The sequence below is a fragment of the Haliotis rubra genome, unplaced genomic scaffold, assembly GCF_003918875.1.
Source record: "Haliotis rubra isolate DU_JTF1 unplaced genomic scaffold, ASM391887v1 Scf9, whole genome shotgun sequence".
Classification (NCBI taxonomy): domain Eukaryota; kingdom Metazoa; phylum Mollusca; class Gastropoda; order Lepetellida; family Haliotidae; genus Haliotis; species Haliotis rubra.
Window position 1 is genome coordinate 3,482,427 of NW_025767634.1, and position 26,082 is coordinate 3,508,508.

Sequence of the window (26,082 nt, forward strand, 5' to 3'; positions counted from 1 at the left end):
ATCATAAAAAATAATAATATAATATAATGAAAAGGAGCCCAGAGACTTTCTTCATTTTCAGAAACTGTTGAAATCTGGACTTGACACATATTCCAGACATGCATGGGTTTTCTTGGACATATTTGTTTAAGAGGCTGTATGACAGACCATCCGGGAAATTATTGCACCTAATTTGCATTTCTCTTACATCAATGTGATCCATTTCCTAATTAAAATTATTTATGATATGGATATGAATAATCTGACAAAAGTGGCCTGTATGATACATACAGCAATACAAATATTACAAAAGGTCAATTAGTCTGTCTTCTTTGAATCTCCACTTTTGGGTTACTTCTATCAATTACGGTTTGTCACAGAAACCAACTAACAGGATCAGGTGGCCAGGCTTGGTGACATCATTACACACTGATGGTTTGCATTGTCTGTCATAATATCAATCACAGGATTGCCTTGCCCAAACTTCAAGGTGGCCATCATAGAGCTGGACTCAAACTGAGAGTGGTGTAAACCACAAGCAAGACATGGTGGCCGAGCAGTCCAAGGTGTTGGGTTCTTAGCTGCTTGGGTTGTTGTGCCGGGACTGGAGTGAGTGAGTGAGGAAGTATGGTTTTACGACGCTTTTAGCAATATTCCAGCAATATCACAGTAGGGACACCAGAAATGGGCATAACACATTGCACCCATGTGGGGAGTTGAACCTGGGTCTTCTGCGTGCTGAGCAAACTCTTTAACCACTAGGCTACCCCACCGCCCCTTTTTTCCTACAGAGCTTGAGTGAGATATTAATGTTAAACTGTAAGACTTGAACAAGAAGACACACGTAAACCCAAATACATGCATGCAAGCACACACACATGCATGGACGCCCACATGCAAGCACACGCACATGCATGGGCACCCACATGCAAGCATACACACACCCACACCCACACGGACACCCACATGCAAATGCACACACATGCATGGACGCCCACATGCAAGCACACACACACACACACACACATGCATGGACACCCACATGCAAATGCACACACATGAATGGGCGCCCACATGCAAGTGCACACACATGCATTGGCGCCCACCTGGACACATGCACTATTACATGAGCTGACAGATCAATGCAAGTTCACACAGCGACCAGCAGCAGCAACAGCAGCAGCTATTGGGCCAACTGATCCCTTCATAGCAACAAAAGACCCTTACAAAACAAAATATGTTGAAAAGATGTAATCAGTTTCCTGATGAGAGATATGAAAGCTGCCATGTTGGAATTAATGGACATAAACCACAGGAGAAAAAACTACTTGACACAAACTAATCTCATCTGGGAAATGTTTTCTTAAAATTAGGTCTGTTATCAATTTGCAGGCTGTAGGAGAGAATTATCATTACGAGACTGAATCAATGGCGTCAGTGACAAATTAGCATCATCAAATCTAACCTGCTAATGCAAGAGCTCCACCATAGAAGGCTGTAATGCATTGAAAACCGAATGATATATTAACAAAATCAAAACCAATCCTGAATAGAGATTCTGGTTTCCATAGCAACCTCAGTCTGAGCACTGCACACCCAGTTTTATACAATGAGTAGTTCTGTTAAATACCCAGACGATCCTATCAAAATGCCATTAGTTAATTTGCTATAACATAAGTTCCTAAAACTAGATTCAGAATATGAATTATGGAAACCTACAGGAATACAATAGATCGGAAAGTATATTAGAAACAAATGTCTACACAAAACGTCATCACACTCACCTCCATCATCAAAAATAGAACAGACCGCCAAGAAAAGAGGTGAAAATAGCGAATAACTGAATATCAATTTCAACATCAAATACCACACTTTTCTGAAGTGTGAATAAAAGAGATTAATACAGATGATTATTTTGCATCATTTTATAAAGTATAAATAAAACCTGAAAAATAAGTTTAATTTAGACAATATGTTTTCTTTCCAACCTCTGCCATTTTGAATACACCTAAACAACAATAAATTTAAACTACTGCTCTTGGTTAAGAAGGTAAGTTTTGTTTGACGTCACCATGATCAGTATTCAGTCATAACCTGTTGTGTCAGCTTGACTAGGAGGAAAGTCTCAAGTGATGGTATTGGACAAATAACACTTTGGAGAATAGTTCTTGTAATCCTAGAAACATAATGAGGGTGATTCTGTCATTTGAACCAACTGGCATCGAGAAAAGAAACAATTTCTATGGATGGACAACTTCTTTATCGCAATAGATCAAGTGTTAAAGTCCCTTGTTCTTTCTGTAGATGCCGATGTTTTGGTGTAGATGCTAACACCGTTTTCAAGCAAGTTACGGTTTTAGTATCGACACTGAAACATCGCATCTATTGCAGTAAAGAAGTGTATCCATAAAAACTATTCCTCATCTAGATGTGACTTGCTTGATACTGGTGTTAGTATCTACACCGAAACATTGCACCTATTGCAACAAAGAAGTTATCTATCTTTCAAAATTATTACTCTTCATCATACCAGCTTCTAAATGCCAATAAAAGGCGACTATGCTTGTCGTAAGAGGTGACTAACGGGACTGGGTGGTCAGTTTCGCTGACTTGGTTGACACGTCATCAGTTCCCAATTGCGCAGATCGATGCTCATGCTGTTGATCACTGGATTGTCTGGTCCAGACTCGATTATTTACAGACCGCCGCCATATAGCTGGGATATTGCTGAGTGCGGCGTAAAACTAAACTCACTCACTCTAAATGCCACTTTTAGAAGCAATCAGCATCTAGGTTTCTGGTATCCCAAAGGGACACCATGTTTTAAATCTGGTTCAAGGCTTCCCTATAACCACTCACATCCAGTCAGTCCTTCAACCGTGGTTGTAGCTGGACAGGATTATCAAATTTTCCGATGTGGACAGACTTCAAAGAAAGACATCAAGGACAATTGTACATGTAATTCACAAAGATTTCCGCATTGTTGTTGGCACACATTCCATCAATGTTTTTTAGGTTGATAAATAATTTCGACTTCATTATTACATTTATTTGTCCCCATTACATATTTGCATAACCATCATCACATTCTAGCAGTGAATCAATTTTATAAAAACATTGAACCAGATTCTATTCCTATTAAATCCGGATAGAGAGCAAACAAACTCTCCCTTTCACAAGCCTTCAAGAAGGTGATCAAAGGCGGATTACCTCACTGCACTGACAGAAACCAAAATAGTTGTGAGGACCCCAACAAACTTCAAGGAAAGTTGGGAAGTTGAATCCTACAAATTAAATTCAGTTTCTTTTCTGGACTTTGAATCACATTTGATTCTTAACTTCAATCAAATCAATAATGACACTGGAAGTATCAAAGCTATGGAGATATTTGTAATGGTTCTGGAATAGTTGTCAGAAAACAAGAAATAAGATGGTCAGACCATCTCTGGAGAATAGTCCCCAGATATTTGTTGTTTTTGTCATATAGATCTGTGAATAGTAATAATTTGTTTTCTTTTTATAATTCACTCTGAAAGTATATGAAGCCTTAAAAGCCTTTAGTGAAGTAACCTGCACACCATGAAATGCTACAGATCATGTGACAAGTCAATATTCGAGATCTGTGACAATCATCCTGACTTCCAGGGTACTGTTGTACAAAACAACCTTAGCGTAAGTCTATGAGGTATGGGACTTATGATCACCTTAGCACTAAGTCGATCGTAAATCTAAGTTGAGGTATGGGACTAACGATCACGTTAGCACTAAGTCCATCGTAAATCTATGTTGAGGTATGGGGCTTACGATCACCTTAGCACTAAGGTTGTTTTGTACCAGGAAAGAGTTCCTAGTCATCACATGACAAGCCTGGACAGATCATGTGACAAGTCAATATTCAAGATCTGTGACAATCATCCTGACTTCCAGGGTACTGTTGTACAAAACAACCTTAGCGTAAGTGTATGAGGTATGGGACTTACGATCACCTTAGCACTAAGTCCATCGTAAATCTATGTTGAGGTATGGGACTTACGGTCATCTTAGCACTAAGTCCATCATAAATCTATGTTGAGGTAAGGGACTTACGGTCATCTTAGCACTAAGTCCATCGTAAATCTATATTGAGGTATGGGACTTACGATCATCTTAGCACTAAGTCCATCATAAATCTATGTTGAGGTAAGGGACTTACGATCACCTTAGCACTAAGTCCATTGTAAATCTATGTTGAGGTAAGGGACTTACAATCACCTTAGCACTAAAGTTGTTTTGTACAACAGAACCCTGGTCTACATGGAACTTCTTAAGGTATGACAAGCTAAAAGACCATCATGCAGAAATACTAGTAGATTTTGCAAACTAAAACCATTTACAGTGTTAGGAATGAATTGACAACACATTCAGAACATGATATGCAATCCACTGTGCTGACTCATCATGTCTGAATACCCCAATCAATAGCTTGGTCTACAGGATCAAATCAAATTTTTGTTAGGCAACATTTCAATGTACAAAACAGACAAATAGCATATACTTTTCTATGTTTTTAAGCACATGTTAGTTGTTTTGTTTGGCAGGCCTGTTGTTAAAGATGCAATCAGCAGTATTTCAACTCTACGAAGGTAGCCAGTCAATAGCCAAGCCTGGACTAATCAGCAATCAGGGTACGGTGACACATAATCAACCAAGTCGCAGAGTCTGACCACCCCATTTGTTTAGTGGCCTCCTCGTGTGACAAGCAGAGGTTGCTAGGGACCAATTCTAACCGAAATCCATGATGGGTTGGCGCCTACATGAAAGATGGTTTAATTAGAGATGAATGGACCAGACTTCCTTTCACAGAACTATCTCGGCACCATGGGTCATCATAGGCTCAACTACAACTTTGAAATAGTGGCCTTGAAATTATACATAAGTGCTTTGAAACAGGCACGAAGAACTGCCTTATTGTTTTGAAAGATTCTACTTTTTAAACAGCACCAAAGAATATTTTTTCCAAACAGTCCTGGGTAGCTATTCTCGAAACAATAACAGCCCCACAAACTTCTTAAACCCATTCTTAACACATTGGCTACAATCAAAGTTAAGAATTCTTAGGGCTACGTATATGAATGTTTCAAGAATACAGGACCAGAACCTTTTGCATTACTGCTTTAAACAGCTCTAACCCACGGTTCACAAGTCCTTTCAAACGGATTAGAGCCATACTATCACGGCTTGTATTCTTTCCCACTGGTTATACACTGGGTTATTCAACTCTCTGTCACTCATAATGCATCCGCTGCATCGGCTGCAGGATATTCAGTATCACCATCACTACTCTGTCCCTGCATGGAGTAGGTGGGCAACTTGAATTGTTTCCTTATTTGGTCATTTCAAAGAAATACGATTCTGAACATTTCCTTAAAACACTTTTGTACTTCAACAATATTTTTTTAAACTTCAGAATCGCAATTATACTTAAAAACAAACTATTGGCATTTCCATTCTGAATTGGCAAGATGCATGAAATATTAGGCTTGAACACACTGAAAAGCTTCCAAGCTGCCAATCTATTTCTGGTGCTTTCTGGGGGCAATCAAACCAAACAAGTAGAGATGAAAAACTTTGTAAGTGAATGATCAATCATTCTCTGTTAATTTGTTTTGGTGACACTATGACAGGAAGGGTTGTCAGCTCTCGCAATATGGTCGCGTCAAATACACAAATCAAACCTTTCAAAAGGCATATCTGGTTTCGGAAATCTCCCTTTTTACGTCAATCAAAAACAAAGGGAAAAGGACTTACGGTTCTAAAGAATCCTATTGGATTAAGTATGTTTCAGATTTATAGAACAATATGCGGCATTTATATAATAATAATTTGATGCATAAAGGTCCATAGCTTTAGGTGTAATATTTTGGTTTAAAGATAAATAACTATACAGAGCTCCTCTAGAAACTCTGCTGTCATACAGATCCTGAGAGTATTCTCGGCCAGAACATGCCCACCATGCTTGTCAGGAAGTTACTTAAAGATATGGGCAGGGATTTATGCAATGCACAAAAGTAGAAAATGGATGCAGAAAACCCAAAATACCCCATCCAGAGAAATGTACAAAAATACTCAGAGTGTACCCACAATGCATCAAGAGGAGGTATCTGTGTCTGTCATTTCACCCATCAGTAATGACCACTGTCTGCACCATCACTGAATCATTCCAGGCTCTGAAGTGATTATCTGAACGTACAGTACACAACACCATTTCAATACTTTACAGGACCCCCATATCACCAGCTAGGAGCAGTAAATTTAACTTTTGTAAGTCAAGGTAAAACCCTGTATTGGGCCATCTGTGGAACATACATAAGACATAAGATCCATTATACATACCAAACTGCAGATAGATCCTTAAAAGTGCTAGGGCTTTAAAACATGATAGCATTTGAAGAGGAAATAGCAAAATAGAACAACAAGGCTCACATAAATAGCTTCAATGTTTCATGAAATATAAAAAAAGGAGTTTATTTGTGGAATGTCTGGAAAGATGGGTCATCATATTTGGCTTCAGTGGACATGGGAATGAAACACATCCAGACAGGGGGGTGTATTGGCACACATGACATTGGCTCAAGTACTCATGAATGTTTCATATCTGAGAACATCAGAGACAGAAATATATCAAATATGTATTTTGTCATATCAGTAGTACAGTAAACTATGGTCGTAACGAACTCAAAGAGACCAGTAATTTTAGTTCGTTTTGTTTCTAATCGCATTCTGACAAAAATATACAGAAAGTGGCCATGGACTAAAAACAGTTTGTTATACATACATAGTTTTCTTTTTTTAAGACTTTCCAGAATAATAATTATTAGATTTTACCACTGACAGATCTAATTTTTTCCCCAAGCCATTTCAATGCTGAAACACCCTTGACCAGAGACCTGGCACTATGGTTTGGTTCCCGAGCTTGTATAATGCAAAGTTTCAGTGAAAACAGTTAACTATGCCTTTGACAAAAACATCTCAGTGATATGATGGGCTGTGTGGCAACATTGCCACATGACTTGTTTGTCCTTGAATCATCACGATTCATGGAGGACATCGTGACATATCATGCCACCCAGTCTGCTGAGCTGACACTTTTCTGGCAGATGACACGATTACTCATCGTACCAGGCAGTCCCTTGTTTCAGGATGACAGGGAAGGTATAAAAGAAGCTTTGAAGCTTCAGAAGGTCAGTCAGAGGACAGAAGAGAAGCGTAAGCTGGGGCTGTTGTCTACATCCCTGTTTATTATGCCCGTGGACAGAAATAACTGTAGAAATGATTAAGTGCTTCAACATGATGAACAATGTCTATTTTAACTGTCACTTTGAGAAATTTCAAAAGGTATCATCCTTGAAAGCAGTTGTAAATCATCTTTATTGCAAGTCTCACGGTACAGTTGACCCTGTACAAGAATCACAACCTGACATTTTAGAAAGAAAAAAACCGAAACAAAATGGTAATAATAAAGTGCTTTGAGCATGCATTGATGTGTGGAAAAGCGCTATATAACTGGAACTATTATCATTATTATTAATAACACATCACTTTTAGCTTTGAAACAAAATAAATTTGGAAACCGTGGTGGCTGAGCAGGTTAGGCAGCTGACTCTGAGGGTGTGGGTTTGAATCCCGGATTGGACTCAACCCAACAAAAGTACTAGAATCTGTACTTTACAAAGAAAGTGTAATCCCAAACATGACATATGTCACATTTGACCACTTTCTAAATGGCATTGTGTATTCATAGTGAAATATTGTCTTAAACAGGAGTATGACCATCCTATTTACATAAATGTTTATATCAGGAAATAAAATCCTTTTCTGATAAAGAATTCAATCCATGTACAATTTTATGCACAATAACTGTATTCATATTCATATTCATTTCTTATAGCTGAAACTCATCTTTTTGTTTCCTTTAACTCGTGAGATAACAAAATATATCCACTGTTCCACAAAGGAATGTTTATCTTAAAAATATATCTCATGGAAAAAGAACTCCTTTGTCTACATATACTTCCTTGTACAAACTTCCTGGTTCAGGGTTTTGCTGATAGAATCTAGGAGGGAAGTACCATGTCCACATGTAATTGTAATCTACAGACACAGCTTTTTAATATAGTTCTAAACTTTACAACTTCAGAAGCACAATGAATGCAAACAACTTTTCCAAATCAATCTTTGTCAGTGTTTGTCCATCTAGGCCTACCAGACATCTACAAGATAAATGCAGATTAAATCCTGACATAGACATATTACGTTTATGATTGTATTTTAATATTTCCTCCTAAAAACACATTAATTTAACATGAAAGCCTACCTACAATCAAAAGTGATCTTATAAAGTGTCACTACCTTGCACCAGCAGGCACAATTATTTAACTATATATAAATAACTGTCTCTATCTAGTTTACAAAAACATTGATCAGGTCTTAAGGAAAGCAGCACTGAGTATACTGTGAGTGTATTCTCCTTAAAACTCATTGTCATGGTTTGCTCGTAAAGAAGAAATGGATCATCAACTGAGTGATATCTCTACTTCAGGCATATAAATGCCCTCAAAAAATCTTTATTCTACTATTTATTAAGTGCAAGTATTCATTCACTCTGTAATTTTGAAAGTGCAATGTAGTTGATAGATCCAAGGTCTTACAGTGTGACTGGCCCTAAGTTTATCGCAAGTCTAGTAAAGATTAAGTTCCTGTTCCATGAGACAATCTCAGCACACACACATACTTTATCACAGACTTACGACAATCATTGCCTTGAGATCCCTTAGTCTAACAGGGCTGTGGGCAATGCTTGACTAAGTGATCATAGCACTAACCCCTTAACTTCCATTGTAGCACTAAGTTACAATATTTATTGGTCTAAGAGGTTACATATTCATAAAGATGGGTAAAATCATCTATTCCAATACATGTTCTTGATAAACAATATCTGGGCTGATCAGACCAGCAAAATAATCCCACCAGTGTATATAAGGTAATATTACATGTTTGTTATGGGAAACCAATATACAGTAAACTATGTATATATAGAACAGGGTTACAACAAGCTGAGGGATATAACAAACTGATTTTTGGTCCCGGCCACATGCTTTGTGCTTCATTTGTATTCAGTATAACCAAATCATTTCAAGTGATTTCTCAACAGATGCTTTTCTTGAGGTGAGGTGAAATTGGGTTTAACGTCGTTCTTGAGAATATTTCGCTCATATGACGACATGCATGCGTGTGTATATGTATGTGCGGCTGCTTGTACTAGCCCAGACTTAAGCTGGTTTTATAGTGCTAGCTCACTGAGATATCATGCCACAGTGAAGCATGAATACCCCACTCAGACACATACTGACCAGTCCTTGTTGTACCCATTAATGCCGAGCGCCAGACAGGGACCAACAAGTACCATATTTTAACGTCTTTTGGTATGACGCGGTCGGTGATCGAACCCGCGACCTTCCGCTCTCCGGGCGGACGCTCTAACCACTACACCACGGAGGCGGCCTGCTTTTCTTGAAGGTAACTAAATCCATATTTCACTTTAAACAGAATCTTTCATACTGTTTGTGACTGAACTTAGGTGCACTGTTATGGTGGTCCAAGGTAAGAGTTGTGTTTGTTAGAGTTGCTTCCCTTTGTTGAGCAAGAACCTGCTGACTGTATAAATTTTGTATCAAATGTTTCGTGACACTACAAACACGATGATAAGTTTGTTCATAGTGTAAAAATTATATTTTGCTTTGACCTTACTCACTGTGATTAAACTGGTGCATTGTCAAACCCAGCTCACTGACAGACGCTACCATATTCATCATTTACTCACATCTTGTTAGTGAGTGAGTGAGTTTACTTTTACTCCGCTTTTACCAACATTCCAGCAACAGCATGGTGGGGGACATCAGAAATGGGCTTCACACATTGTGCCCATGTGGGGAATCGAACCCAGGTCTTTGGCGTGACGAGCAAATGCCTTAACCACTAGGCTACCCCACAGCCCACCTTTCTTTTTAAAACAGCCCTGGTCTAACTACTTGGGTGGTAGCTGAAAAAATAAAAAACCTTAAACAGCATTTAGATTTGAAATTTTCCACAATGTATTTCTCAATTAGCCACTACCCCACACAAAGCATGACGACCTATTAGCCAAACCCTGGTTCCATAGAGTTCGTTTCCTCTATGCAATGTTTGCGTAGCTCTTGGAGATATTTTCTCAGGACTTGAGCACCTGACACTGACTTCCATGGTATGATGTAATAGCAAGGAGAATATCACAACAGTTGGTGCTATAGCCAGGCAACAGCTCTGGGAGTTAATTGGTTCATTAAAGTACGCTGCATTTCAATTTTTTTTCTAAAACTAAATTAAGATATGCTTAAAAACCAATTTAATCAGAGGTCAGATGCATGGCGGAGATTTGATATGGGAAAGATTATGCGTGCACTGCGTACACAGTCATTTAAAGATTCAAAATAGTCTCACTACACCTTACATAAATATTTGGACTTTTTATAACATATTTTTAACGATAATGCATTCTATTTGTTTTGAACTAAACATTTGATATCTTAACATCAGATTAACTGATTTAACCTATTCCTGGAATATATTTTCATATTCAACCAGGGAAGACCTGGGCTTATGATATGATTAGGTGCATGTGTCCATAACATTATAATTTTGTTGGCATTCGGTGCTATCTGTTATTCGCACAACCATCTGACTGTGAAAGTTCAGTAATGTATGGCAAGGTGAGGCATTTCTACATCACAAACATCTGCAAATTGTTTTAGTTGTAGACACATCATCTGTCAAACAGGCAACTGTCTGTTGGAGAACATACAGCATGAAGACACGTCAAACACATGCTTTGTCCTGACATGTGGTCAACCTCATGGACATGTTAGCTCCACTGGCTTGGTTAGCCTAATGGACATGGTTAGCTCTACTGGCTTGGTTAGCCTAATGGGCATGGTTAGATCTACTGGCTTGGTTGTCCTAATGGGCATGGTTAGATCTACTGGCTTGGTTGTCCTAATGGGCATGGTTAGCTCTACTGGCTTGGTTGGTTGGTTAGCTAACTGGGGTTAGCCTAATGGGCATGGTTAGATCTACTGGCTTGGTTAGCCTAATGGACATGGTTAGCTATATTGGCTTGGTTAGCCTAATGGACATGGTTAGCTCTATTGGCTTGGTTAGCCTAATGGGCATGGTTAGCTCCACTGGCTTGGTTAGTCCTAATGGGCATGGTTAGCTCTACTGGCTTGGTTGTCCTAATGGGCATGGTTAGATCTACTGGCTTGGTTAGCCTAATGGACATGGTTAGCTATATTGGCTTGGTTAGCCTAATGGTAAGAGGTACAATCAGGCTATCTCCAACCCAAGAAGTTGAGCATGTAAACTAAAATGTGACTGTGGTGACATCTACATTGGTGAGACAGGCAGACCAGTAGCTACACATGTGAAAGAACACAAAACTTCAGTCGACAAATCAGATCTGAAATCTGCAGTTTCCCAACACATTATGAATAATCCCGATCATGAAATTGACTGGGAAACTGAAGTCCTTGCAAAAAAACATTAGTAACTGGAGGAAACGCAAATTGATTGAAGCTATCTTCATCAAACGTACAAAACCAGCAATAAACAGGGATCAGGGTGTGTACCTCCTGAATGCATGGTACATAAAACAATAGACAATACCCCACTGTACCCATGTTTAAACCATAATTTTTATGCATGCACTGCAACTTCTTTATATTCTGTACATTATTAATATGTATCTGTACATTTCTAAATTAATTAACAATTTTGGATAATAAGTATCTGTACATTTCTAAGTTAATCTAATAATAATTTTGCAGTAAACAATATTTTATATATTCATAATAACATGTATTCATATTAGCTCTGTTAGCTGTATCCATTATGACCTCCACATGTATTGCGTCATCATCGCATTGTAATGTCATTAGCATTGTGACGTCATAGCATTATGACATCACGGGCAGAGTTAACAGTTACTGTTCTTTAGTTCCACCTGATGATGGGGTCAGAACAAGCCCTGAAATGTTGTACCAATCAATAAAAAGAAGATGAAACCCAGAAAAGTCTCTATGCTAATGGTCATGGTTAGCTCCACTGGCTTGGTTGTCCTAATGGGCATGGATAGCCCCACTGACATCATCAACATATCAGTATCTTTAAATAATCATTAAACACAAACCAGTTGCTCAAAGCATGAGATATGATCTACAGTGTCAGTCTACTGGAATCAATAGTTAGATCGGTCACCAAGGTTTAATACTGGTCTTACAGTATTAACCATCCCTGCCAAACACAGTGATACCTCAGAAACATGATACTGACTACTAGCTGACAAGTCCGTGTTTAATCCCCTAGTGCTGAGGCAGGGTAACAACAAGTACCATCTTTAAAATCACTACATCCACTAAGCCATCTCCTGATTTATAATGCGTCCATTCCTCAAACCTCAGGCTCCAGGATCTATACAGGAATTCCACAGATTTCATTCACAGAAAGAACTCCATTTGTTCATCTTTGACCAAACCCATGCACACCCTGACTTTGCATGATCAATGATTCAATACAAAAACAGAGATCAGTAAATGTTTTCATGCAAACCGGATACTCCTAAATCTTGGTTGAGCTGTTCAACATCACAAAGAAAAACATCTTGACTTGGAAAACAGGCAGTTTTTAACACCGAAAGAGATAACATTATGGTAACTCAGTTTATTTAAGCAGAAAATCAAATTTCTGTCATGGCTGAATCTGGAAAAATTTAATTGAAGTTTTGAGCCATAGGCCTCCTAAACTTTCCCTAAAAAGTCAAGTAGTCGGCACCAAAGTGAATTGCATTAAGTTGGCATGGTGAATTATCAACCATTCAAAGAAAACATATTATTTCAATTCCTGCACACAGACTAGTACAGCTAAAGTTGGAAGATGATCAATAATATCCAGCTACTGCCACTTCTTCATGTTGACAATGAAACCAGTCACCATGGATTGTTGTACATCCTGAAACCTGTGCTGTTCAAAATCAATACCCTGGGTTTTTATGTACATAAATTATTTTTTAAAATTCTCCAAACAGACATTGCTGGAAAGAGATTAATCTAGTTCTTTTTCACCTGAAACAAGATATCTGGATCCAGTAGATCTTGTTATTCTTAAGAATACTGTTTCTACTGAAATTGGAGGAAAACATTTCCAGATTAATAGGAGACATGAAATTAGGTTGAATCTTGTGATGAAGATTACTGCAAGCGCATGGCAACATGCCAGTCTTTGTAAAACTAACTTTACCAGAACACCAGGCAGAATAACATGGATCATCTTTTAATGTCTTTTACTACATCGTGGCCAGGGTTTGAGCACCTTCTATTTCTTGGACAGATGATTCTATTCACCAGTCCGGATGATAAAAATCATGTCTTCTGACTAATTTGGCTATTGGAGTATGTGTGTTAGTGTGTTTGGAACACTTTGTGTATGTGGGTGGGTGGGGGCTAGGTGCATGAGTACACATGAAAGTGCTTATGTATGTGGTTGCGTTAGTGTATGTGTTTGGATGCAAGTGTCTACATGGCTTCATGCTATATGCAAACTTTAAAATTTACCACTAAATTCTTTCCTACACATTGGTCAGTTCATATTGTGATCAAACACTGATAAGATGGCCATCTGAGGAGAGAATAACTATTAACCTGCTAAAAATCACAAAAAGTCGACAACAAATTGAAAACGCTGAAAGAACAAGACTTCAACACAACACATGAGTACAAATGTATTGCGTAAAACAACCTGAGTGAGTGAGTTTAGTTTAACGTCACTTTTAGTAATATTCCAGCAAATATGGGGGGACACCAGAAATGGGCTTGATACATTGTACCCATGTTAGGAATCAAACCTGCATCTTCAGCATGATGAGCAAACGCTTTAACCTCTAGGTTACCCCACCACACCATAGAGCATCATGAAGCTGTGCCAAGACTTAGAAATGTCATACGTTCCAATACCAGATTTGATCAGGCTGTCGTTATCCATACTCTGTGAGCACAATATGCAAGCTCATGGGCTTACTAAAGATGTAAAGATCAACCTGCATCACGAAATGCTCTCCTCCCACATAAAGCTCTACTGTCATATAACTGAGGCAGTGTTTGTAATTGTGTAAAACACAACCTAGTCACGTACCATTACCGTCACACTCCTACAGATCCTTTGTGAGGAACACATAATGTCCCATCCTACATACATATCAGAACTAATCAATCTGCTGACTGAGCTGGAGGTAATAAACAACACTAAACTCTATAACACAGACACCAAGCACACAAGGCTACAGTCCAGCTCCCTCTAGATCCCCAGTATAAACATGACCAGAAGCACTCAACAGGACTTCAACACATCCTGATCAGCCATAAGACCCTGACCAGAGCTGGCCAAGGTCATTCCAGTGACAGAAAGTATCCCCTGTATAAACATGACCAGTAGCACTCACCAGGACTTCAACACATCCTGATCAGCCGTAAGACCCTGACCAGAGCTGGCCAAGGTCATTCCAGTGACAGAAAAGTATCCCCAAGTATAAACATGACTAGCAGCATTTTGACAGGACTACAACACATCCTGATTGGGCCATAACACCGGACCATAGGTGGCCAAGGTCATTCAAGTCATGGGCTGTATTGGGTACATTTGTTTCAGGGCCTTTGTAACATATTATAGACTGAACCGCACTAGTTTCCCTTCCGTCCAGCCCCTATTGCAATGCTAAAGCCCTAAGTGAAGCAAGTCTAGATTCCTTCAGGTTCTCCACTCTCACTGGGGCTCCTTTTCAATTTAAAGGAATTTTCTGTTTCCATCAAAATAGTATATATTCAGAAAGTAAGCTTTAGTCAAGTGGCCAATGTCGTTCAAGTGACAGAAAAGTGTTCCCATGTATAGTCATGACCAGCATCTCTCTGACAGGACTTCAACACATCCTGATCAGGCCATAAGACCCTAACCTTATGTCTCCAAGGTCTTCCAGTCACAATAAAGTACATGTTGTTTCGTTGGCAAATCAGTCATGAGCATGTTTAGTGAGCTAAATGTCCATGCTCGCCCTATCAATCTTCTTCTTCTATGAGGGGTGGTGGGGTAGCCTAGTGGTTAAAGCGTTGGCTCGTCATGCCGAAGACCTGGGTTCGAATCCCCACATGGGTACAAAGTGTGAAGCCCATTTCTGGTGTCCCCCGCCGTGATGTTGCTGGAATATTGCTAAAAACGGTGTAAAACTAAACTCAGTCAGTCAGTCAGTCTTCTTCTTCTATGAACCATCAGTTTTTATCAAAAAACATTTCTTTAGAAGTTTCTTCCTGCTCCTTCCACTGAGTGTTTTCACTTGAGAATTGTTTTCTCCAAAAGTATGACATCAAACAATATATCTCAATTCTGGTTCACATTCAAAAGCAAATTTGTCAAAAATAATCATTTTGATATTTTCAATATAACTTCAACTGCTTAAAAAATAACCTTGACCTTTACAAGCAAATGATATAAAGTGTGTAGTTTCTGTAGTTTGATCCGAATCTCTTCCGAAAGTTATTTTCATTTACATGTTATTTACATACAGCAGGAACTAAGAACATTTCAGAATTTCAGTGTTAAGTACCTGCTCCATCAACTGTCATGTTCAGTTATTACAAAAATGTCAAGTAGTTTATTTACCACACAAATGTGAAGAAAAACATCAGCAAATTACGCCTCGTACAATCAAATAATTAAACAATCTCATCCTAAAACCCACACAAAAATGCCTTTGCCCAAACATCTTCTTCTATTAATCTGACAAAAACCAAGTCTGTTTTGATGGGTTTAAGACTATAAAAAGCCGACAGTGCACGGAACTTTGTTGGTATAAAGCTTCAAACACCCAATCTACGTCACTGACCTAGATAGCTGTCGTAACAGGTCGAGATGATGCAATATGTTGGAACCTGGTGCATCCAAACACCAGATAATATACGGGATATGGGATGTTTATCGGGAATTCCTGCCTTCCTACAGCGATAAGCCCCCATGGTGGGACCCTGCCTGAGATTGTGGGGAAATGGGAAGTATATACACTGATCAGAGGATGATGCAATAGCAATGAAAGCCGCACTTACCTCCGGGGAAAACACATCAACAATGCTTTGTATGTTGACGTGGCATTTAAATGAACATTCTTAGGATAGAAGCATTTAATACGTCTTAACTGAGTAGGAAAGTTTGGTTGTTGTTTAGCGCTAAACGTAGCACTCTTCCAGCTATGTCATTGCGGTCGGGAAAGATTTACGTCTGGTCCAGCCTAATGGTTGACGTCATGAGCATACATGTACGCATATGGGACACAATGACATGCTAGACAGCGAGCTTGATCACCTGAGCTGTCACCTCTTATGACAAGCATGAGTTGCTAAAGGCCAGTCTTAATGCTGATCTCTACTGGGCCAAAGAAGGAAAGGTGATTGGATAGGAAAGAAGAATCCTTCCTTGGATCGAGTGAAAAGAATGTGAGTCACGATCCTGAGTCATACAGTGAGGGGGCGAGCTGAAGCAAGTTTCGACAGGTTCAACATTTCTTTATTCAAAGTTATATCATCCCCATTGAAGAGGATGAATGTATGGATGGATGGGCGGCAAGACAGGTGGGAATATAGATCTGATCAACCAAAACTGTGAGAGTCAGATGTGTTTAATGCTGCATTGAATAGTATGCCATACTATCATATCTGATCGATGTAAGTGGAAAGACTGAGGTGATGGAGGTCCTATATGTTTAGCAATTCACAAGGGAACGGTGTTGACACAATCCACTAGAGAAATATATAAATACTTTACTTACATAACATACATCACAATAAACATCACAAATTTTGTCACAGACTTATCAGTATTCTATGGTATGGTTTATGGTGCACTGTAATGAAACCTTTCTCCATTTTTCCTGACATTTTAAAACCCTTCCCCTAATCAATGTATTAACAACTATTATAAATCAACACATAATTTTCAAATTGCAAAAATTAAAAAGTTAACTGCTGTTGTTCATATAAGACAAGAATAACAAATCCCCAAATATCCTCAAAAGTCTAAACAGGTTCCTGACATTCTGAATATGAGATTTTACAAAAAGAAACTAGACCTTGTGCTCAGAGGTCATTGAGGTCAAATCTGCAGAGGACAAAAACAGATGAAGAAAATGAGCATGAGCTGAGTCCTGGCATTACATTGGATTATACATGATCAAAGGCTGCCTCAACCAAAACAAGCAACATGTTCGGACAAGAGAACACCAGACACCTTGGAGATAACTACCAGATAACAAGGATTCAACCAGGTCGTTTCTTTTCATATCTAAATATACTTCCTACTTTTATCAATCAAATGTTGTTTGATAACTGAAGGGTCACATTGCCTGGTGCAGTTTTCCTGTCCTGGCACCCATTGATCCGACAATAACACAATTACAAAACATATTGGGTAGCATTATCAGCAGTTATCTGTGTGCACTGTCTGTGAGCTGCGTGCACCTCTTGCATCAGCACCACCTACTGGTGGTCTATCAACAACCAACATGGTGGCATTCTGAGCGCCAGATCATTGCACAACAGCCCATTACAAGGTGATCACATTACATCTAACTACTATTACTCAGGTGTATATTTACGTCTGAACTTCACGAACTTCTGGTCAAGTAGTCAATGAGGTCAGACAAGTGCTGTGCCCCATATACACTGATCAAATTGCTTCTTTTCTGCAACATTTAATCCCATTCAGAAATAATTTGATTTAATGAGACAGTAGTAATGTTATTTTCTTCTCCTTTCAACACTGATGGGACAATCCTCAAGCCTGAATAGCCACTGATTCTTAACACCTGTTTGGCAAAGAGTGCTGATGACAAACCAACAGTAGGAAGTGGTTTCAACAGAACACCTTAACAGGGAAGAGTTTCAATATGGGCTTGGCAAAAAAAATTCACAAAATAAATCACTAAAAGCAGAATAACTTCAGTTCCAGTTTAATCAGTATCATCAACTCTGTTGAAAACTATAGCGGCATCTGACAGCTATTTGGGAGCAGACGGCAAAGTCTATGCCACTCCCAGCCACTTGAAGGATTACGCAGTTAATCTGCATGTCCTCCTGTCTTTATGATAGCGTTTGCATCCTCTCTTCAGCAAATTATCCAAACGAGGAATCAAACCCTGTCAATCAAGGGAAATTGACTGACTAATCAATCTGGCTATGTGGCCCACTACCCTTTGCCAGTAAAATCCAGTGATTTGCCTGGAACCTATTTCCTCAGAAGATTGGTCCAGATGGCAGGAATCAGGGGCTGTTTTCAAAGGTCACATTCAGAAGACACTTAGAGACACTCAAGCACTGGCTACAAAACAAATGTATCATCAATGAAATTTTAAATAAACATCTTAGTACAGACTCCCTTAAATTAGCGTGAATCAGGCAGGGGGAATGCTGTCTGGAGTGTGTAGTAGCATCAGGTAGACCTGCACAAGTCTCTACTGAAATGATTATTAGTCTAAATCGTAATTTTAAGGTTACATAAACAATAACAAGTTGGTAAAAGAGTCTGCCATACTGTCAGTTTATCTAGAGTTGCCGATATATTGTAAGGATAGAATTACAATCTTCTCAGGGACTTATCATTCAGAACAGCATTGGAGCAAGGCCACAGCTCATGAGCTGGGAGCATCCTGATACGGCTGTAGGGGAGTAAGTTCACAGTGCTGTAGTTTGTTGAGTGAAGCATGTTTCTGTCATAGAATCCTTAATTTATCTGATGATGAACTCTCATCAGTTAGCAAATGCTTGTAGGTTTCACTGGTGGGGTGAGGTGAGGTGAGGTGAGGTGAGGTGAGGTGAGGTGAGGTGTGTTGTGGTGAAATTGGGTTTAACATTGTGCTCAATATTGTTACACTTTTATAGCAGTGTGTGTACACACACTCTGCGTGTGTCTGAGGGCGTGTTCTTGTTTTTACTTGTCCATTAGTCTGTCTCACAGTCCCTGAACCATATTATTTTACCTACAGCCTATCCCTCCTGCAACGCTAAAGCCCTAAATGAAGCAATTCAAGATTTCTGCATATTCAGTTCACAATCTCTCATCTCACTGGGGCTCCTTTTCAATATAAATGGGTTTATTTGTTATATTCAGAGACTAAGCATTCTGAGATGGTTTCAAATGTACCCACTTAGTACACTGACACCTTACCCACACAGTACACCGACTCCTTGTTTTATCCCCTTCAAGCCAAGCACTAGGCAAGGTCACTACAAGTACCATATTTTAATGTTTTTTGTATGACAGGGGTCAGACCCCTGATCTTTCTGCTCTCTGAAGAGATGCTCTATCCACGAGACTGATGTGTCAGTGGTACAATTGACGTGATGCCTGCATCCTGATCTGTTCTCCCAACTGACATGACATGACATGCCAGAAATATTATTCACCAGCTTTGGTCAGCTATCCGGCACCATCATGCATTAAACTTTCATTAAAGAAAACTGCTGATGCAGCAGTGAACTCGACAAGCTCCGTCTCAGTGAATCACCAGACTTCTACACTGGAGCTGAGAGAAGTCTGCAGGATAAACACACCAGATGGCACAGACTGCAGTATACATGTAGACCTTGTTAGCATCTGACGAGGCCAACAGATTCATCAGCTATTTAAGTGGCCATTCTTGCTTGTTACACTTCTTTTAAATCATTCAACTGCTTACACGTTGTTGCTGTGAATACCCTAGTAGCTGCAAAACTGCTGATGAAGCTTTAAGCAATACTCACTCACTCATAGGGGTGGGTATTGCAGAGAATTTTCATATTGCGATATATTGCGATGCGGAAGCATATATTGCGATATGTATTGCAATATATTGCAAGAAGTATTTTTTTAACAAAAACTATTTATAATCAAGTTAATGCTTCATTATAAAGCGGGGCGGTGGGGTAGCCTAATGGTTAAAGCGTTGGCTCGTCACGCCGAAGACCCGGGTTCGAATCTCCACATGGGTACAATGTGTGAAGCCCATTTCTGGTGTCCCCCGCCGTGATGTTGCTGGAATATTGCTAAAAGCGGCGTAAAACCAAAATCAGTCAGTCAGTCAGTGATTATAAAGCAAAAACACAACAAAATCACTATGATTGATTAACCTTTAATAAAAACTTTTAATCATGACAAAATAAAAATGTAAGTAACATTTGGCATTAATGAAACAGGGAAAAGAACAATTAAAAAAACGGAAATATCCGAAGATTTCCGAGTGTTACAAAGTTTTCCGAATGCATGTCAAAATACCGGTTTTCAATCAGCGTATCACAATATGTATCGTTTTCATGTCTGAACCGGTAAATACCGGTAAACCGGTTATATTGCGCAGCCCTACTCACTTACCACACATAGGTGTCGAATGCATCGTCAAGAATACTTAAACAAATCTTGTTTGCATGTTAAGTTTAACTAACAATTCTATTCTGATATAACTGTTAAAGACCGAGGGTTTGGATTGTCAGATTTGCTTTGCTCAATCACAAAGGTGTGTTTTAAATAAGGAAATCACTTCACCTACAAGACAACACAATCACAATAAGTACGTGAGACACATCATTATACACCAAAAAGAGTAGCCCTCCCCCTTGAGAGTACAACTGGTGTTACGACTGATGAATAAAGGGGCGGTTGGGTAGTCTAGTGGTTAAAGCGTTTGCCCATCACGCCAAAGACCCGGGTTCGATTCCCTACATGGGTACAATGTGTGAAGCCAATTTCTGGTGTCCCCCGCTGTGATGTTGCTGGAATAGTGCTAAAAGCAGCGTAAAACTAAACTCACTCACACACTGAAGAATAAACTGACTGACTGACTGAGTTTGGTTTTACGCCACTTTTAGCAATATTCCAGCAACATCACGGCGGGGAACACCAGAAATGGGCTTCACACATTGTACCCTTGTGGGGATTCGAACCCTGGTCTTCGGCATGACGAGCCAACGCTTTAACCACTAGGCTACCCCACCACCCCTGAAGAATAAACCAACTGAGAGCACCCATAATGGTCGGATGTCATTACATTTTCTGCAAGTCATGAGTGCCCCTTGCTGCCAGTCTGCAGACAGAGTAGGTCAGTAGGATCAATCTCACACTACAGGTTTCTTGCCTGGAACCATAGCATATTTCCTGACTCCATGACTCTAAAATGGTTAATCCAGTTAAATCTCCTCAACTATCTGCTCAAGTGGTTTTAAATGATGTGTGACTGTGCACAAGACTTAGCAGTTTTCCTCTTTGATGAAACATGCCCCAGTAGAGAGCTTGTCAAAGTTGTCATAATATACACTGTGGAGGTGAGCTGCTGCCAAGCAACAAAACAGATTTATTGAGTGAATAAGCTTTGATGCTGCAAGTAGCAACATTTCAGCTCCATCACAACTACCTCCTGCAGAGTGCATATTATAGCCAGACAGACCAATGCTGACTGTGCAGGAATTCCCCCAGGGATCAGTCAGGGTACAACTGAACCTGTGTGGTACTAGTGAGAGTCTTCAGTTTTAAACCACAGCAATATCACAGCACGGGCACACCACAAATGGGCTTCACACATAGTACCCATCAGGGGTGGAAATAACTTTAAAATTGCTAGTGTACTCCGGAACAGTGGCACATGTAAAATCACTTGCCCTGATAATTTTCCCACTATACCGGCCGTTTCTTGTTGATTTTTTAAATAAACAACATAATTAACATTCAAAAGTCAACTGGACACCGGTACAGTGTGATATACAAAATTGCTTGCCCGACAGAAAAAAACACTGGAATCGGACGTCGAGCAATGGGTTATTTCCAACCCCGCCTATGTGGGGAATCGAACCCGGTTCTTTGGCATGACGAGTGCATGTTTTAACCACCAGGCTACCCCACCGCCCTGTGTTGTCCTATGTGAATCACTGACTAGCCATCCATTACCATTTTTTCAAAGGTTTTCTTAGCACCTGAAGCTGGTATCTTCCTAACAATGATTTTGGAATGTTTCTATGTCACTTCCACGTTCAAACAAATTTGGAAAGTAGGTATAATACTTCTGCAGCGATACTCGATACTTTTACCTGGCTATGATATATTGTCAAGTTGGTAGATTACATGTCATTGTAACCCTGTAGCATGGGACTTTGCTCATAATGTAAATCACTGGTTAGTCTGACCCAGACAAACACAATTACAAGACCCAAGTTAAGATTATGGTTAGAATTGTTCTTCAGTAACCAGTGCTTATTGTCAGTAATGATTAACTGGAACATATGGTCTGGCTTGTTGCTGACATGTCATCATACTGCAGATGAACAGATCGATGCTCATGATGTCAGTCCCTGGACTGTCTGTTCCAATCTGTATTATTTATAGACAGCCTCAATAAAGCCGAAATATTGTCATGTTTCATATCAAACAAACAACTATTTTTCATGACAGCCTAATTTGCATTTAGAATTGTGTGTTAAGCCTAAATTGTGAATTGCTGCTTCTTGTGACAGCCAAGGACTTGTCCCACATGATGCATCCAGGATACCAAATGCAAGATCTCCTACCAGTTTCCTAATTGTTCTTTAACATTCAGTGCCAACACAAGTTGGACGTCATGGATGCACCCATTAAGTATTTCTTCAACTGCCTCTATGGTCTAGTGGTTAGAGTGTCCACCCGGAGAGCGGAAGGTCGCCACATCGTACCAAAAGACGCTAAAATATGGTACTTGTTGGTCCCTGCCTGGCGCTCCGCATTAATGGGTACAACAAGGACTGGTCGGAGTCAGTATAATGTGTCTTAGTGGGGTATTCATGTTTATCAATCTGATACTGGCCATTCTCTTCTTGAACGTAACAAGTCTCTCGAACCGATGTCCCCACAGGATCTCCCCGGGGAGATAGGAACTCCTGGCCTGAGTAGTCATCCCTGTTGATTCCACGATACCTTCCAAGATGACTATCAACTCAAACTGTTCTCTGTGCAGGTCATCAGGAGACATCTCCCAGAATGGACTGGTCTCATCAATTTTGTGAACAATAATCACTGGCCACACTAAGAACAACCGGTCCCTACCTTCCTCAAATCCTAAATTGACGTCAAACTGATAGAGAGGAAGGACTTCTCCTTCTTTTGTTATTTTCTTTTTTATTAATACTGATCTGATATGTGCTTCAACAATCTGAGACTTCCTCATATCACCGACACGGAATATTAGGCACAGTTCCCCATCTTGTTTACATAAACATGCATTCTTGCTGAACATTAAGGTCTCTGCTCGTTTCTTTGGTCTGGAGAGTTTGGCAAACACAATGCCAGTCATCAGAGCTTGGCAGATAACTCCGAAACAGGATTGAAACATCATCAGGACAATAGCTTCAGGACACTGTTCCGTTGTGTGACGCGAACCATAGCCTATAGTGTGTTGTGTTTCTATAGAAAACAGTAAAGCTGATGTGAATGAATATATTTCCTTGACAGAGTAGCAGCTGCAAACAGCGCTGATGGTAATCTGGCATGACTTGGCCAATGCTTGCAGCTATCAGCTATGTTATCACAGACTTTACTATTACTTCCCTGCATAGAAGTCTTACAACCCTGGAAGTCCATCAAGAATATACCAGCTCATCTTCACATCACTCACAGCTGACACAATCATAAATCAGACGCAGCTCACATGATCACAGATCTTACACAGCTCACACAATCTCAGATCTTACACAGATCACACAATCTCAGATCTTACACAGCTCACACAATCACAGATCTGACACAGCTCACACAATCTCAGATCTTACACAGCTCACACAATCACAGATCTTACAGCTCACACAATCACAGATCTTACAGCTCACACAATCACAGATCTTACACAGCTCACACAATCACAGATCTGACACAGACCACACAATCACAGATCTTATACAGACCACACAATCACAGATCTTACACAGACCACACAATCACAGATCTTACACAGACCACACAATCAAAAATCAATCAAATAAGTGCTAACACAGAACTACATAATACCCTGTTTATGGTTGCTTCCCTTAGTTGCACCATGATCTGCTGACAATGGATATCAGATGCACAAATGTTAAACATACATAACATCGCTCACTTTAAGCTTTCCTCCACTATGAGCAGGGCATCGAGTTCAAAATGAGTTAAAGACCTAGGGGAAACGAAGCCTTATTAAAACAGCTGGATTTAACTCCGTCCCTGAAGAAGTTCAGTGAGTAGAGTCTGTCCTGGCAGCAGCCTCCCAGACTGATGTTCACGAAGTGTAGACGAACACTAAGCTCCATGGTAGGTGATGCAATCAGCGGCGGTAGAAATGGATCTGATAATTCACAAACCAATGAATCATAACAAAATGGTTATTCTTATCAAAACCACGGAAACCTCAGAGCCAGAAAACGGTGCGTTATCTGATTGTCCACAAATTTCTTCTATCTTATTTCGATGTATCCCTGTAGGGGTGATTTCCACGTTGGGGCTGATGGCCTTTTAGTGAGCTTGAATGGGTTGCAGCTGGGAAATCAATCTGAGAGTGTCTGGAAGTCTGTCATATGGCCATGCCATTACAATCAAAACTAGTGGTCAACATAATGAACACCACTTCACACCAACAGTGAAGGAAGACTGGCTCATAAGTCAGCAGTGTCACAACCATGACTAGTGGTTAACAGTATGAACGCCAATCATCATAACACTGATTCAATGAATGACTGACCTGTGAAGATCCGGGTTAGAGTTAGTCTTCAGTAACCCATGCTTGTCGCAAGAGGAAACTAACTACCTACATCGGGTGGTCAGGCTTGCTGGCTTGGTCGACCCATGTCATTGTATCCCATTTACGTAGATTGATGCTTGTGCTGTTAGATCACTCGATTGTCTGGTCCAGACTCGATTATTTACAGACAGACGCCATATAGCTGGGATATTGCTGAGTGCGAGGTTAAACAACAAACGAATCAATCAACCAATCAATGAATGGCAGGCTCATCAGTCAACAGTGACACAGCCATGTTGTAACAAACAAAACTACAGGTTAGAAATATTAACATCACTCCACACCAGTAGTGATTGAAGGAATGACAGGCTCATCAGTCAGCCATGAGATCAGGTTGTGATCCTCACAGGGGGTTTAAGTATTGTAAATTTATTGTCCTCCTGTGGGGGTATGTAAGTCCCAAAACATTCAAGGTAAATTAAGCTTACCGATTATTTTACGTTGCATTTTGTTGATTTTAAGTTCTGGTTAAATGTACCTACAATCACCAACGGCTGAAGGAATGATGTGAAACCGGCTAGGGTTCAGGTAGGTACTAAAAGTGCTGTAAGTCCCCACGGCATAGTGTTCTACCTTCAGTTGCTGGTGATCTATAGCCCGTTTTAATATTGTATTGTCTTGAATTATAGTATAAGTTTTAGTTTTATATCTCTATCTGTGATACACTAGTAGTTTTACTGTTCATCGTAAACAGTTTTATAGCTTCTAATTATATTGATCTTTACTGATAATTAATTGTTCTCGTCACGATATGGCTGAAATATTGCTGATGTAACGATAAATATTAACTCACTTACTTAGGTTGTGAACTTTTGTCAGACGCCTCATGTTAACTACTATTTGGAACTTGGGTAACGTGTGCACCTCTCATTTTTCAGCTGCCTGGATCCTCCATCACTGATCCTGGCCGCCTCATTCAGTTGAGTCATCTCTCATTTTAAGACGAGTGTTGCAATCCCAACCAAAGTGCTTGGACCAGTACACTCTGAGACAACGCATTAGGAGAACAAGTTTCACAATTTAGGGACCTCTGTTGCAATGAAACATAAGACTGACTTTCAACATAATCTCACATCCTGTCTCTTAAGCCAAATTCAACACTGAGTCCTGAACATGTTGAAATGTTGATGATTAACCTGAATATATACAGGTGGACATTTCTTGAATCTTTACACCAT

At 39.7% G+C, this 26,082-nt stretch overlaps 1 protein-coding gene and 1 long non-coding RNA gene across 2 annotated transcripts in view; both read right to left on the reverse strand.

The window, feature by feature from the left end:
- The window catches only part of LOC124263801, a 30,588-nt gene extending 15,912 nt beyond the window's left edge, over positions 1-14,676 (reverse strand). The window contains exon 1 of the long non-coding RNA XR_006894939.1: positions 14,663-14,676. This is a non-coding gene — a long non-coding RNA (uncharacterized LOC124263801). The remainder of the gene's footprint in view (positions 1-14,662) is intronic.
- Positions 14,677-22,930: 8,254 nt separating this feature from the next.
- On the reverse strand, positions 22,931-23,565 carry LOC124263903 (G protein-activated inward rectifier potassium channel 4-like; the record flags this gene model as incomplete). The annotated part of the gene is made up of 1 exon (XM_046698632.1): positions 22,931-23,565. A coding segment is annotated over exon 1 (540 nt), but the record flags the coding sequence as incomplete, so codon positions are not given.
- Between the last annotated feature and the right edge of the window lie 2,517 nt (positions 23,566-26,082).